The following is a 16,029-nucleotide window of genomic DNA, read 5'->3' as shown; positions in this document are numbered from 1 at the left end:
CTATTGTATAACACTACTGTATAGACTGTATAACACTACTGTATAGACTGTATAACACTACTGTATAGACTGTATAACACTACTGTATAACACTACTGTATAGACTGTATAACACTACTGTATAGACTGTATAACACTACTGTATAACACTACTGTATAGACTGTATAACACTACTGTATAGACTGTATAACACTATTGTATAACACTACTGTATAGACTGTATAACACTACTGTATAGACTGTATAACATTACTGTATAGACTGTATAACACTATATAGGCTGTATAACACTACTGTATAGACTGTATAACACTACTGTATAGACTGTATAACACTACTGTATAACACTACTGTATAGACTGTATAACATTACTGTATAGACTGTATAACACTACTGTATAGACTGTATAACACTACTGTATAGACTGTATAACACTATTGTATAACACTACTGTATAGACTGTATAACACTACTGTATAACACTACTGTACAGACTGTATAACACTACTGTATAACACTACTGTATAGACTGTATAACATTACTGTATAGACTGTATAACACTACTGTATAGACTGTATAACACTACTGTATAACACTACTGTATAGACTGTATAACACTATTGTATAACACTACTGTATAGACTGTATAACACTACTGTATAGACTGTATAACACTACTGTATAACACTACAGTATAGACTGTATAACACTACTGTATAACACTACTGTATAGACTGTATAACATTACTGTATAGACTGTATAACACTATATAGGCTGTATAACTATACTGTATAGACTGTATAACACTACTGTATAGACTGTATAACACTACTGTATAACACTACTGTATAGACTGTATAACATTACTGTATAGACTGTATAACATTACTGTATAGGCTGTATAACACTATAGGCTGTATAACACTATATAGGCTGTATACCACTGTATATGCTGTAGAACACTATATAGGCTGTATACCACTATATAGGCTGTATACCACTGTATATGCTGTAGAACACTAGTGGGCCGTAGAACACTCTACACAACTCCATAAAAATGTCAAAACATTGATTGTGATAATTGGAGGACAGAACGCTGATCTGTCACTCTCCCGCCGTTCTGGAGTGTAACGTCCGTCTTAGATGTAATTTAAAAAGCTGTTTCTGGCATCATAACCAGCATGGTGTGTTTATTTCCCAGTGTTTACATAACGAAACTGTAGAGATGTGAAGCCCTGCCGTTTCTGCAGTCACTTCGCCGTGTTGCTAGTGCTACACTATATGCTGCAGCATATACAGTACAAGTCTCAAACCGATGTTGCCGGAGATTATGGAACTCATATCGTCCGCGTGTATTTAATGACGCTGCCGGTCATCCAGCCTGTAATTCTACATGAGAGGCGCGAAACGTGTGATTGTGGAGAAAAGGCATCAGAGAAACCATGACAAAATAAGAGTTGCGTGACAGATGTTGGACTGAATCCTCATTTTGATGATGGTGGTGGTTGATTGTAGAATTTGGCTACTATCAGAAAGCTAACGGTGACATATGCATATTATTTCATTCAATGTAGTTCTATAAAATAAAAGTGCATGAATTGTCATTCGAAAAATATACCTCATCAAGTGGCATCCTGTCATATTCACCTGCACAAATCAACTCTCACATGTAGCTTCTAGCCTTTAGGAAACTTGACGCCGGGTGCATGGTCTGGGGATATATTCGTGGAAATATTGAAGTGTTTATTTTTATTTTATTTGTATTTATTTGATTTCAAGTTGAAATCCGCAGGGACCAAGGTGGTCCACAGGGTCGGCTCTCTCGTGTCGTGCGCGTGCAGGTGTGCTGCTGTGATGACGGGCTCGAACAGGTGGTTTAAAGCGGTGAACGGTGTTCAACCAGTGGGTCGTGTAGGCCTGAATATCATAAACACGGTTTAGTGCATTAAATACAGTGTAATCATCCCTTAATAGCCTAATAATAAATAATAATAATAAAAAATAATGATAATAATAATAATAATAATAATAATAATAATAATAATAATAATAATAATAATATTACTACTATTATTACTACTAATAATGCATCGTGCTAGACAAGACAAGTCATGCACATTTAATTGACTCTTGTTTTTATTTTTCCAGACCCTGTTTAAGTCCATATACATAGCCTCTCGCATGGCCTACAATAGATAAATGGCGGCATGCACGGATCATTTAGCAAAGTTGTGAATAATCTTGGCCTTTTTACCCCGCGCCGTCACCAATCATTAGTCGCGATCCACAAGGCCGCCACGGGAGCCTATTGATCAGTCATTGACTGATTGCTTTAGACAAATAGTTTTTTATCCGAGAGTGCGGGGTCGAGTAGCCCGCTCTGTTAATTGAAGATAACAGAGTGGCAACAATGGTCCCGTAATAGAATGAGAGTTTTGTGATTATCGCTGCAGAAAGAAAAGAAAAGGAGCGAGAAGGGGGCTCTCTAATTAGGAACTGGGTCTCGGGATCTCCCCCCCCGCCACCCCCCGCTTTTGTGCGCGGGTGTGGGGAGGCTGTGGCCGGCGGGCAGGCGACAGGCGCCGGGAGCCGGACAAAGGGCTGTCTGCTGCCAAAGTGGCTGGGCGTCCAAGCGCCTCTCCGCCTAAACTTCCCAGCTGAGGCGCTTAACCCTTTCACCGTGATGTGCACCGAGTTGTGTTGCTGCACAATGCTCTCACACAGCCGGCCTGCACACAGTGAGAGAGACCCGAGCAGGCTTACATACCAACAACAAAATACATCCAAATGTAGGCTATAATAACCGACCTGCAGGTCACACACTGACTGCACATATTAATTGGCTATAGGCACCGGTTTTGCAAAGCTAAGCCTCGGTATTATAAATGTTAGGGTTTACACTACCAAGAAACAGAAATGCATCACTGGTAAAAGTCCCCCCCCCCCCCCAACAATGATGCATTCGAACAGTTAACTGGAGTTAAATGCGGCTGCGAGTGCTATTGAAAGTGCAAAGGATGTGTGTCACTGAGCCAGAGAGAACGGGGGAGAGAGCGCTTCCGTGTCCAGCCTTCCTATATTCGCAGCATTACTATACTATTTCTAAAAATACCCGGACAATACTACAGGAAATAGCCTACTGATGGATGGACAGTGTACCTAGCTCAGCTGAAAATAGGCCTGCATTATGTCCGAGCTAAATACAGCACGACCGGGTTTAACAGGTGTTGGGACCACAAAATCTATAATAATAGAATATAATTTATAATATAATAATAATAATAAATATTTGATAGTACAATAGCCTATAGATAATAATAAACTATTTTGTTGTTGTTGTTTACAGTTAGTGGTGTTGCAACGTAAACATGTTGCAACAGTTAGTATTTAATGTTTTTGTAAACACATTTGTTTTGCCTACATTACACTCTTCACGATTTAAAAAAAAATGTTTTTTTAAAGTAAAAGTCTAATAAACTTAATTCCGCTATGTATGAAACACCGCAGAGCATCGACTCTGGGTTGGAGGGGAAACACAACTTCCTCCCGGACGCGTTAACCAAGAGAGGGCGCCGTTGCCTCAGGATCAGCCTGGGTTCAGGCCTACTTAGGTCAAATTTCAAGTGTGTGTGAGAGTGTGTGTTTGGGGTAAATGTAGTGTATAAAGAAGTGTGTTCGACCTTTAGCTTATTTCATACAAGAAAATAAACACGTATAGGATTCGGTTCTATTTTAGTAGCATAGGCATATGGAAGAGCCTATTCTATTGACGTTCATTTTAATATACATACTACTAATAATGTTAATAATACGAATACTGTTGTTAATAATAATAATAATAATAATAATAATAATAATAATAATAATAATAATAATAATAATAATAATAATAATAATAATAATAATAATAATAATAATAATAATAATAATAATAATAATAATAATAATAATAATAATAATAATAATAATAACCCTACAGCCTTTCAACACAACGATTTTTTTATTGAAATTGTGAGAATTCAACAACAACAAAAAGAAGGAAAAAAAATATTTTTACCCGGACAACCAGCATAAACAAGATACTTTCATCTTTAAATATAGTTATGAATAGATATGCATGAATGATGCGTCCATTTGAGGAGTCATTGCTTTGAATCGCTCCTGTTCGGAGTGAAATAACCTGAGGTTTTCCCATCTCTGCTGTCCGACACCGGTCGGGTTTATAGGCTATAGAACCACCATCCTCCTGTTGATGTGAGTGAATGCAGTCACATCTCTTCCTCCTCGCGTCACACAGGCAGGAAAATCAGCAACGCGTCGTGTAGACAGTTTCTGTTCAAACCAACAAGCGCTAAATAGCTTTCATTTACACTATACGTTCATGTAAAATGAAAAACAAAAAAAAACAAAAAAATAAGCAACGAGTTAAACTCGAAATATATACACGCTAATATACAGCCTTGAATAAATTAATACCAATTGCATATTCTTGGATCCTAGCTTATTTACAGAAATTTCTTCTTTTTTTTTTTAATTACATAAATAGTTCAGAAACAATTGTCTGGCAGAAATGATAAGCGTTCTTCTCAATTATCTTAGACGGAACGTTCATTTTCCATCCCTTTTTGAAATATAGGCTATTATTTAAACTTTTTTTTTGGGATGTAGCTTTTATACCTTTCGGTCTATAGTTCTCACGTCAACGGTGCCGCTGCCCGGGGAGGCGTCAACACACACACCGGTGATGCAGTGCCGCTGCCCGGGGAGGCGTTAACACACACACCGGTGATGCAGTGCCGCTGCCCGGGGAGGCGTTAACACACACACCGGTGATGCAGTGCCGCTGCCCGGGGAGGCGTTAACACACACCGGCGGTGATGCAGTGCTGCAGTCAAATAGGCTGATAGGCGCGTCTTGATAGGCGCGCAAAGCCTGATTCGTCTCACGTAACGTTGTAGGAAAAACAAAAGAAATGCCGTGAACTGTGTATGGTCGACGTGTTCTGAAGCTTGTTGACACAAGCCTGTATACCTTTAGACTCAAAACTCAAACACACTTTTGGTTTCCAATATTTCAATGTCGTCAGTTAGGCCTATATAGGCAATAATATAGGCGTAATAGACTCGGTTCGCTCCCCCTCCCGCAATGTTCCAAGAGGGCGAACAGGTCGTGGTGGGCCCGTCGCGCTGTAATGTGCTGTACAAGACAAAAAAAATGCATTATTATGTCCATTTGATATTGAAGCCTGCACTCCTCCAGGTGGGATCACTTGGGAGACGCTCTGGACGGAGACAGCTGCTCGCGCTGGTGGCTCTCAAGGCCGCTCACGAGTCTCTGGATGTTCTGCAGCTCGTTGATCGAGTCCTTCATGGCGGCTTTGGGCGTCTTGTGATTGTTGTTGTGCTCGTGAGGTGCGGGACTCGTCTCCCTGCTGCCAGATTTAGAGGACGGCGAGCCGGGATTTAGGCCCACCGACAGCCCGGCGGCGGCGAGGAGGCTGGAGGAGCTCTGGGGGGACATGGACACCGGGAGCTGGTAGGGGTTGAAGCGGAGCCGGGGGCGGGAGTTTGTGAGGAAGGGGTTCCTTCCCGCGCCGCTGACGGGGAGCTGGGCAGAGGCCGCCGCCGCTGCGGCCGCCATGTAGGTGTACGGATAAGGGAACAGGCCACCGAACGTGGGCATCGGGATGCCCTGGAATAGAGGAGAGAAGTACCGTTAGCATGGTACAATAAAGCCTTGTCATCTGTTCATCAGATTTAGGCCAATTATGTATATTATACATTATACATTATATATATAATTTATATAAATATACATATCACTCTTTCCAACTTGGGGTATTTCATCAAATGTTTTTCTTAAAAATAAATACATACAAAATATAAATAAATACATTTTAAAAGGCCCATTTGTTTTTATATTTCAGTCACTAAACACATTTTTAGTTATTTTCCCCAATTGTTTTGATTATTTATAAACAAAAGTTTTGAATTGTTATTGACTTGTGTCATATGAGGTTGGTTAAAACAAGACATTGTAAGACTATTATTAGATTATCGTGAGATTACTAAACACTGTAATTGACCAAAATACCATCTAGGTGAAAATATGTGTATATCTTTGTTAAAAAAACAAGAACAAAAAAGTGTTAATCTCTAAAATAAAGAGGGCTACTATAAGTATAGCTAATCCATCAGATGTAAGCCTATTGTCAAGAATAAAGTAACCAGTTTTCAGTAGGCCTCTTCATGAATACAACACCCCATTGTGTTAAGATTATTTCAACAGGCTTTGTGCAGAAAACAATTCCTGGAAAAAAATTCATAAAAGAAAATAAAAAAAAGCTATGTCATTGATCAAATACAATTACAGCTATATTGTCCCCATACACCTGCTAGTGATATAGGCCCACAGGCTTAATTAAATGTTGTGACCGGTGGATATTGAAACGCAGCCTTCCTTTCAAGTAAATAGCCTGCAGACGATGAGGTCATAATGGTGAATAAAGAGAGCAAAAGGAACCGGCAACATAGGTAGCACTGATGTTTGCAGGTTTGGTTTCCATTTTGGCCAGGCGCACCATGGATACAAAATGAGGTCACCTAATCATCGAGCTGATCAATCCAAGCCTGGGTGTGCAGCATGTGAAATGACTGCGTGCGCCCAAGATGTTGACATCCATTCATACCACAGGTGTAATCTATTACAGCAGAGCATGCGGCCCCTCGTAACGTTTTCAACTAAACAACATCTTTCTCTTCATGTGTGGGGATTGTCTTCCTTACCTGAGAGGCGAGCATGTGCTGTGACAGATGGAAGGGGAAGGGGTTCGCGGTGCCACCTGCGGCCTGGGCGACGAGGCTGTTTTCCAAGCTGTTGGCCCCCGACACGGAGGCCAGTAGATGTCCCATGCCCATGGCGGAGAAGGCCCCGGGGGCCATGGCAAACTGCCCGGGGTGAAACAACAGGGGCGATCCGGCGCCGAGGGGGTTAAAGAACTGCTGACTATGCAGGCCAGACAGAGCCAGGCTTTGTAAGTGTCCCGGGCTGAAGTGAGAGGGGCTCTCCGTTTGGACCATGAGGGGCGAAAAGCTCTCCTTCAGGGCGCTGATGCCCCCGCTGTCCGGGTCCTTCTTGGACGAGTCCGTGGTGTCCTTCCTGTGCCTGCTCTCGGCTTTGTCCTTCTCCACGTTCCTTATGCCGAACAGGGAGTCGTCCTTCTTGTCCGGACCGGGCCGGTCCCGTACCCGCTCCTCGCACCGGGAGCTGAAGGGGGACGGGGGTTCGGTGGCGGGGCTGTCCGGCCCCGTGCAGCGCTCGTCCGGGTGGTCCAGTTCTGGCTCGCTGTCGGAGCATGTTTTGTCATCTGTCGAGAATTAATGAAGAGATGAAGTCCAACTTTAAGCATCGGCTGCAGATGTAACATAATGTCATGACCACTCAGCCCTCCACCGTGTCTAATGCAGAGGGATCACCATGCCTTCTACTGTGGCAACTTAAGTGTGTTTTGCCACATTTGAAATCCACACCTACACCTTTACAGTCATGGTTTAGTTATAGTGGTAACGTTGTTTTAATGTTACAATGTTGCAACTATTCTCCCTGCAGGTCAACCCCAAGAGGTCTATGAAATGCATCAAATAATGTGAAGTTAAATATGAATTAACTGTCGAATTATACATGCAAGGCCTTTTGAAAAACTATTTACATATCAGAGACATATAAATAAATAAAACAGAGGATTCCTGGACATTTTGAGGGAATTATTTGTAGATAAAGGAGAACATGTTAATATATACTTTAAATTCCCAAATTTGTATTTATTTATTTAGAGTATATACATTTTATTGGTTTATTATACAAATAGATTCTTGAAGGGTAGAACTTGTTAATGGAACATAATCTCATTTAGATCCCCTTCACTCAAAATAATAGGTTTGTTTTGTTTAAATGCCTGAAATCAAGGCACACATCAACAGAACATTTATAGCCTCAAAATACATTAAAAACTAAACGTTTAACTATAAGTAGGCTGCTCAATCAATATCTATAATAATAATAAGTCTTCAATTTAGGGAAATACATTTAAGCAGATAATTTTGTCGCCACAGGTGGCGCTATAGCCCACCCTGCATTCTGATTGGGCCTGATGATGATGATGATGATGTTAAAATAATCAAATTACCCTAATGTATTTTTGGTTCTAATAGCCTACATCCGTAATGAAAAACACATTAAGAAACCTTATACTTTATTAAAATAAAAAAAAATAAAAAAGATAATAATTTTTTTTTATAAATAAATAAAAATAATAGAATATATATATATTTACCTCGACTGGGTCGATTGAATCTGAGCGGACTTGACACGGGTCCAATAGGTGAGTGGACGGTGTCCCTTCCGGTCGCTGGCTCACTGGACGAGGCGTCCGAATCTCCCCCGTCTCTGTCCGCTTTATTACACTGGTCTTCATACATCCGAAGCGACGGGAGGGTCAACTGCTTCCTGCAATAATGTCACTTTTTAATAACTGTGTTCAGGGGAAAAAACACCAGGCTTCGTCATAGTCTCTGAAATTTTTTTTATAGACATAATAAGTCTTTATGGAACGAGTGCATGCTGCGCATAATAGGCTATACACACACACACTCACACTCACACACACACACCCACACACACACACACACACACACACACACACACACACACACACACACACACACACACACACACACACAACACACACACGACACACACATGACACACACACACACACACACACACACAACACACACACGACACACACATGACACACACACACACACACACACACACACACACACACACACACACACACACACACACACACACACCACACACCCACACACACACACACACACACACACACTTGTGAAATCAGTTTGTTTGTGACTATAAAGAGTATATATTTACCTTTTCTCCCGCCTTCCATTCCCGGTGTCTCTGAATCCTTTGGCGAACGGGTTATTGTCAATCTTCAGCTGCGTTATCTGCGGGGAACAATAAACACCGAAACGTGAGGAGACACGAACAGGCTAACCAGAGAAACAGCAAGGAAAACGTTGCCTAATTTTATTTCTACTGTTATTGTTATCGTTGCAGGCAGCAGTTGTGCAGTTTCGCCTGTATATATATATACGTTGACTGCAGTCTCCTGTCGTGACCCATATATTCGAGTCACTAACTTAATTTGTTCAGGTATTTCCAAGCAGAGCCCTGCACGTTGTGTTCCGTTAAACACAGAAAACACACTTCATTGAACAGAAGCCGTCGTTTGCCTAGAATTTGCATTATTAATAGAGGTGTAATGATGGGTCCCCGGGAGAGACATTCTGCGACTAAATATTTCTCTATGGGACCACACAAAGCTTTTTTATTTTTTTTTGCAGAGAGAAAAGAAGGAGGGGGTATACTTGATGACTATCATATCAATAATTAATAACGCGGTTTGGGTCATTGCTACTTCATGCAAGTGTCCTGTTGTGATATAAGCCTTGCTTATCCCATTACAAAGCGTTTACTTGCATGGCTCTGGAGCCAGGCAGACCCTTCTGCTGCAGGCAGGCAGCGCGCATCACCGCTGGCTGGCCTGGGTCTGCGGTAGTAGGGGCATTAAATTAAACTGCATTTAAATGCCCCTATCTTCAGATCGAGGCCAGCGGTGTGCGCATGGCAGCGGAAGGGGCATGGAAGTAAACGCTGTGCCCCTCCGGAGGCCCGTGTGTTCCCCTCCGTCCTCACCTTGCGTGGGACTCTTGAGGAATTTGCCAATTGACCAATGAGAGCGCGCAGCGTCTGTCACGCTTTGATCGCACCGCCTCGGAGTCTGTCTCTCCGGACCGACCAGCCTATAATAATAAGTGCCTTCTAATCGATTGTGACTCTTTGCCATAAACTTTACGATTACAACAAGGCCACCAGCCCCTCCTGACAGAAACCTCAATTAGCTTCATAGGGTTGGGTTGGGGCGAAGCTGCAGCAACAATAAATAGTTGCATCAACTCTAGGAATTACCAACACGATATCCCTCGAATTGTGTCGTTTTTTGTATTCTATTTTCCAATAGAGATACCAGTTATACAATGGCCTTCAAAGTTATATTTTCTATTCAGCGCAGGATAGGTCTAGAAATGCTTAGCTGAATCGTAACCATAATCAATATTTGAAAACGACGCCAGCAAACCATCTATTTGCAGCTGTATAGGCCTGATCATCACAAATAGGCCTCTCTCATTAAGCCACGCGCCAGGCAGCGGGTCGGCTGTACATCTGAATCCACAACCAGAACCATCAGCAAACCATCTTTATGCAAAACAACAATTAGAAAAACAAGTGGGCCGTGGAATCCTCTGTAGGAAAATTATAGGCGACCTACAAAATGGCCCCTCACTCGGGAGCCCTTAACGGGAGTGACCAAACAGGGCATTTATGCAAACGAGCAGCCATAAAATAATAATAATCTCGTGGTGTTGCCGTCGCTCCGTGTGTGCACATGGCCTACCTTGTCGTTCTGATACGCCGTCACGGCCACGAAGTCGGTCTCCGGGAACACATATGTCCTGAAGGTACTGTATGGGAGTTTGAGGATGTCGTTTGCCCTCACGATATGAAACCTGGGCTGGTATTTGTGCATGGAATTCAAAATCGTCTGTTGAGAAAGGAGGGGGCAAATCAATTATTGAAATATTACCAAAAGGGTTCTTCTCATGACTTTCTCTCTGAACACTATACAACATGGATCTATAGACGTGTCTATCTTGAGCCATGTAAAAACAGACAGTACAATACAGCACATTGTTATTGATATAGCAGCCACGATGCATGTTATAATTATTGTGACTTGTATGCAATTACGTGGGGGGGGGAACACATCAAGCCCACACATGCTGTCACAAGGGTTGATATTGAAATCTTAGTGACATGCTAACGTTTTTTTATGTTTATAAATATCATCATTCACATTTCAAATTTAGCTTAATAGTAAACATTATGCATGCTCAGTATATAGGCTAATAATAATTAACAACGTGAAGGCAAGAACAATCCATGCAGTAGGTTACAACTCTCTAAATGAGGCATTGGAAAAAGATTGCAACAGATATCTGCATAATGTGTCTGACATTTAAATGTTACATTTGTTTGCTCGGTTTGTTTAGGAGAAATGAACATTCATCATTCAACGTTTCCTCTCGTCGTGTCTACATTCTGAGTCATCCCGCCCCCCCCCCCCCCCCCCCCTCTTGTGCGGCTTATTTTTACAGTCCGCGTACATATTGCACTTGAGGGACGGCGGCTAAACAAGGCAGAGGCCCCTGGAGTCCAGAGGCTTCGCGTTGTTGTTGCTCACTCACTCCGTCGAGATGCCCTGAATGAAGACACCACCGCACATGTCAGGCCGCCCGCTAGAGCCGATCTCATGTCACCCCTCTTTCAAACCATTTCCTGGTTCTTTATTTAATTAATCCCCAAGCCTCTATAACACTCAAATATAATATAATAATAACAAATATTTAGTATTATACAATAGTGTGTGTGCTTGGCTCTGGTAATAATAATAATAATAATAATAATAATAATAATAATAATAATAATAATAATAATAATAATAATAATAATAATAATAATAATAATAATAATAATAATAATAATAATAAATAATAATAATAACTTAATGTTGCCTATTGGACTATAGTCACTGGGCAATGTGACCAGAGCTATAACCGGAGACGGTCTTCTGCTCTTAAGAAGCATGGTGTACAGATGCCTTACACGTGGAATCATAACACGCAGGCCGCTACTTGGTGAGATTCATGAGATGCTGTTGACCCTGCGGAGGTTCAGGCTAATAATATTGTTGAGAGGTCGTTTGAAACGTAAGTAGGCCTAAGGCCTGGTGTCAGCGGGGGTTGGAAGTGAATCGAAGTGTCGACACAGTGTCAACAACTTTTCCCAATGCCTCAGAAAATATTGTGCCAATGTGAATAGGATAACATAACAAAAACACAACACAACACACATATCCCATCACATACGAGTAAAATGTGCAAAGATAGCCTGAAGATAATAAATGTGTAGCATGTAAAATCGTGTAGCATGTGCAGTGCAGGCCTATGGGCTAAAAGTGTATACTTACAGCTAGCTTTGTACTTACAAATCCATGCTTGTCCGAGATATTGTTGGTCAACTTGAGTTTATGAAAAGCAACAGGCTTGGCCATCCACTGTTCTCCCGTGGCGGGACTATCCGGGTGAATGTACATTCTCTTGGGCATCTCTGGGTCGGCCTTCCCAGCTACCATCCAGCGAGAATTGTGGAATTTATAGCGGCAGTCGTCCGCTGCGACTATATCCATCAAGAGAATATACTTGGCTTTTTTATCAAGGCCGTTTATTCGGACTTTAAATGGAGGAAACATTCTCCTGGAAGAGAGGGAAATATGCACGAAATTAACTGGCTGTGGTCCATGAAAACATGACATAACATTATCATTCATGCAAGACTGAAAGATCTGCCAAACCGAAAGGTCATTACGTGACACAGCTAGAGGTCTAGGCAGGACGCTATATGTTCTCAAGTCGAAATCCAGAATGTTACCTATATAGTCTATAACTGTCAGACACGATCCTATAGATTAGAACAAAGACTTTGCCATCGACATATTACACTAATATCACACAACGCTACAGCAATACTGTGTGTGTGTGTGTGTGTGTGTGTGTGTGTGTGTGTGTGTGTGTGTGTGTGTGTGTGTGTGTGTGTGTGTGCGTGTGTGTGTGTGTGTGTGTGTGTGTGTGCGTGCGTGTGTGTTCAGAATAGTTCTGAATTCCTCCAGACTGCCTCGCCAATATATTTATGACCATGTCACTTGACGGCTCGAGCTTTTTGAAGTGACAGTTTGTTTACAAAATCCAGAAGCCCGACTGCCAGAATAGAATGCAGTTTGATCCTCTGGAGTAGTTGGTGATTAAACTCGAGGCTATACGTTTTCGACAATCAAAATAGGCAAATTAAGGAGTCGTATTACAGAGGACTGAGACTATTACGGAGTGGCCATCGGAGCACCGGGAGAAAGTCCCGGTGGGCCGGTCGCTCTGTGGGCCGGTTGGGCTGCTCCATGCATGATACAAAAACAAGAGTGATTGAGTGAGATCGTCGTCGGCCCGCTTTGATTGTGCAGCCCACATCCTCCTGGTTATGTTGTGGCTCTTTAGGCTATAGTCTCCGCTTTAGATTTGTCGAACTTGTTTTTAAACGGGTAGCTATTTCAAAATATGTTGTCCAATACCATTTTCCTGTATATGATGGTCCATTAAAACCTAATAAATGTCCCAGTAGTTATAACCACTGACCTCTCCTCCTCTCCCTTCTGAACGAACTAACTTGATCTCGGGTCGTGCGCTCTGCACATCGTGTAGTGGAAAGCTAACGTGAAGCTAAATGGCACAAATACGTTTAAAAACGCAAGTATTACATTACGTATACGACGAGTTGCATGTCTGCTTTGTGAAAACACCCGATGTGTCGAGTATACGAGGCCTACTGAATTTCCTGAAGCAGGCAAAATAACACAACAAAAAAAGTATAACAAAACTGAAGTGCCCATTCGGGTCTGTTTCCAGGGAGCACAGGGCCTATTTAACGTATTCTGTTGCACGAGAGTCACACACACGCACACACACACACTGACTGAGAGAGTGAGTCCAGTGTTTATCTCCTGCTAACCTTTATTTTGTACAGTAAACCTGAAGTTCTCTCTCTCAGTCTCCCCCCTCTATCAGAGTCTCTCTCGATCTCCCCCTCTCTCCCCGTGTGTGTGTGTGTGTGTGCGTGTGTGTGTGTGTGTGTGTGTGTGTGTGTGTGTGTGTGTGTGTGTGTGTGTGTGTGTGTGTGTCTGTGTGTGTGTGTGTGTGTGTGTGTGTGTGTGTGTGTGTGTGTGTGTGTGTGTGTTCTGTGCCTCCCCTCTCTGTAGCCTACTACATTATTCTATTTGGACTTTACTACAGTTGTTTTGGACTTTACATGGACTTTGCTGTTGGGCTATATGTATAATGACAATAATTATACACTGTTATACACTGTGATTCAATGGTTAATGCTGTCATGCTAATGCATTTCAATAGCTTACTGGTACAGTATGCATGTACTGTAGTCTACGTGCTTTTTCACAGCAATTACTAGCCTGAGGTTTGTTTGAGGAACGGGGTGTTTTTGTAATGTGGCTCATTCAAAAAAAATATTTTTAGTCAATGTGGCTCCCGAGTCGGCCAAGTATGAGCACCACTGGTCCAGTGTATCACCATTATGCTTATAAGTGGTGGTCATAAGTGGTGGTATTAAGGGCTGGTGTGTTTGTATAAGCGCGTCGACGGGGCGGGGGTGGTGGAGTGGACTATCCGGGCTGGGTGTGTGCTTGGGCCGGTCTGGTTGTGCTTGGGACGGTCTGGTTGTGCTTGGGACGGTCTGGTTGTGCTTGGGACGGTCTGGGTCAAAAACTCCAAGACCGTTTTTTTTTTTTTTTTTTTTTTAAGTCCCAGTCCGTCGAGTTTGTTGTGATTTATATTTTCAAATAGCCTGGATTTATTATTGGGTTAGCATACCGATCGTGATTTCTCACATTTGTCTCGTATCCCAACCAAGCACACTATAAATGTCGCAACAGAATCGAGAAAAACATGCATAAGCGTGAGTATTTTTTCTTCGAATAGCCTAATCTAATTAACCTCTGTTTTAAATAATTATGTTTCAGTCGAGCAATCGGACAATAGGGGTATAATATATATAATATTATAATCACAAAGAACACTGCTCCAGGCCTCGAGCACAGAACACCATGCATGCAATGGTGAGGATACGTTTTAGCTTCGCACGAATAAGCATTTAAAAATAGATATAACTCTCTGAATACTGGATATACTGTTGATAATTTAATCTATTTAAAAAAATAGATATAATTATCTTAAATCAATGTTGGAATGTTTTCAGTCGCCGATTATGCGTATAATTCTTACCTTCCGGATTTGGTAATAACCATCTCTGTTCCTAGTTTATGAAACTGGTCCCAAAGATCCTTGGCTTCCAGCGTGACTTTCGGGTCGTCGTCCACCTCCTCCTCCGGCTCCAGGCTCTTCAAGCTGCGGAGGTGGGCCGCCTGGTGGTGGTGCAGCGCCGGGTGCAGCCCAGCCTCCGCCGCCGCGACGAGACCGTGGTCCGTCAGCGGCTTGGTGAGCACCCCGGGAGGCAGAGCGAGCGCCGGGAAGAAGGAGGGCTGTGCGGCCGCCAGGAACGCTGACATTGGGAAGTCGGTCGCCCGGTGAGCGTGGAAAGGGTGATAAGCCATGGCAGTCCCTGTGAAAACTGGATCTCTCATCGGTGCATCCAAAAAAATCGAAGTGAAATAATGATATGCAGCGGTATTTCCCCCCAGCGAGAGCCGTGTAGGTCCGTTCCCCGGGTAGTTCTGTCGGGAATAGGCGACCGAAGTGATTTAAAACACGGTGCCAAAATGTGAAACGCGTTGTTCGGTGGTCACTGATTGGAAAGCAGCAGGAAAAGACGCCGAATAGATAGGGTTTCCTTTTGGTACCTCCACGAAGTCCGGTAATAATAGCGGCCAAAGTGCGCTCAGCGACGCTCTGAGGGCAGAGACGGGCTTTTCGGTCTGTCTTCGCCGGTCGCTCGCAGGAAAAGAAGCTGTCTCTGTCGGAAGGCTTGTGCACTCATTCCACACGGAGCAGGACTGCTGAGATGTTGCCCCGTTCACTGGAGAACTGTGACTATCTCACATGTCCTTCCTGCCTCGATCCCAACACTAATGAACCAAGCCCCTTTGATTGCTGATTTTACGCTTTCTGGACCAATTGTGGGCCTCTATAGGCGTGGTTCTGACAGCTCCGGCCAGACTCGAGGAGAGGGGGGTGGACAAGAAGGTGTCGGAAGCATTAGCAGTAAGAAAACATGTCAACAGAATAAAATATTAACCAATGACA

At 42.7% G+C, this 16,029-nt stretch overlaps 1 protein-coding gene across 2 annotated transcripts; it reads right to left on the bottom strand.

Moving 5' to 3' along the window:
* Positions 1 to 4,707: 4,707 nt before the first annotated feature.
* On the bottom strand, positions 4,708 to 15,822 carry tbx2b (T-box transcription factor 2b). 2 transcript variants are annotated; one of them, XM_084329862.1, is made up of 7 exons: positions 15,052 to 15,822; positions 12,195 to 12,462; positions 10,545 to 10,691; positions 8,957 to 9,033; positions 8,337 to 8,509; positions 6,790 to 7,370; positions 4,708 to 5,695 (listed from the first exon to the last, which is right to left on the bottom strand). In XM_084329862.1, exons 1-7 carry the CDS (start codon positions 15,408 to 15,410, stop codon positions 5,270 to 5,272), a joined length of 2,031 nt encoding a protein of 676 aa, XP_084185988.1. In that variant the 5' UTR covers positions 15,411 to 15,822; the 3' UTR covers positions 4,708 to 5,269. The 2 variants fall into 2 exon arrangements, with proteins under 2 accessions (XP_084185988.1, XP_084185987.1); XM_084329861.1 differs by having other exon boundaries at positions 12,177 to 12,462; positions 15,052 to 15,821.
* Positions 15,823 to 16,029: the final 207 nt, after the last annotated feature.

This window comes from Notolepis coatsorum, assembly GCF_963971535.1.
Source record: "Notolepis coatsorum genome assembly, chromosome: 1".
Taxonomy (NCBI): Eukaryota; Metazoa; Chordata; class Actinopteri; order Aulopiformes; family Paralepididae; genus Notolepis; species Notolepis coatsorum.
Note: the sequence above shows the minus strand (reverse complement) of the source record. Positions and strands in the feature narration are given on the sequence as shown.

Bases quoted from the DNA above. Each gene is read 5' to 3' on its own strand.
- tbx2b (XM_084329861.1), bottom strand. From the start codon at position 15,410: ATGAGAGATCCAGTTTTCACAGGGACTGCCATGGCTTATCACCCTTTC. The intron at 10,692-12,176 runs GTAAGTATACAC...CTTTCTCAACAG, and splicing joins TTGTAAGTACAAAGCTAGCT to ACGATTTTGAATTCCATGCA. The intron at 8,510-8,956 runs GTAAATATATAC...ACATTATTGCAG, and splicing joins AATGGAAGGCGGGAGAAAAG to GAAGCAGTTGACCCTCCCGT.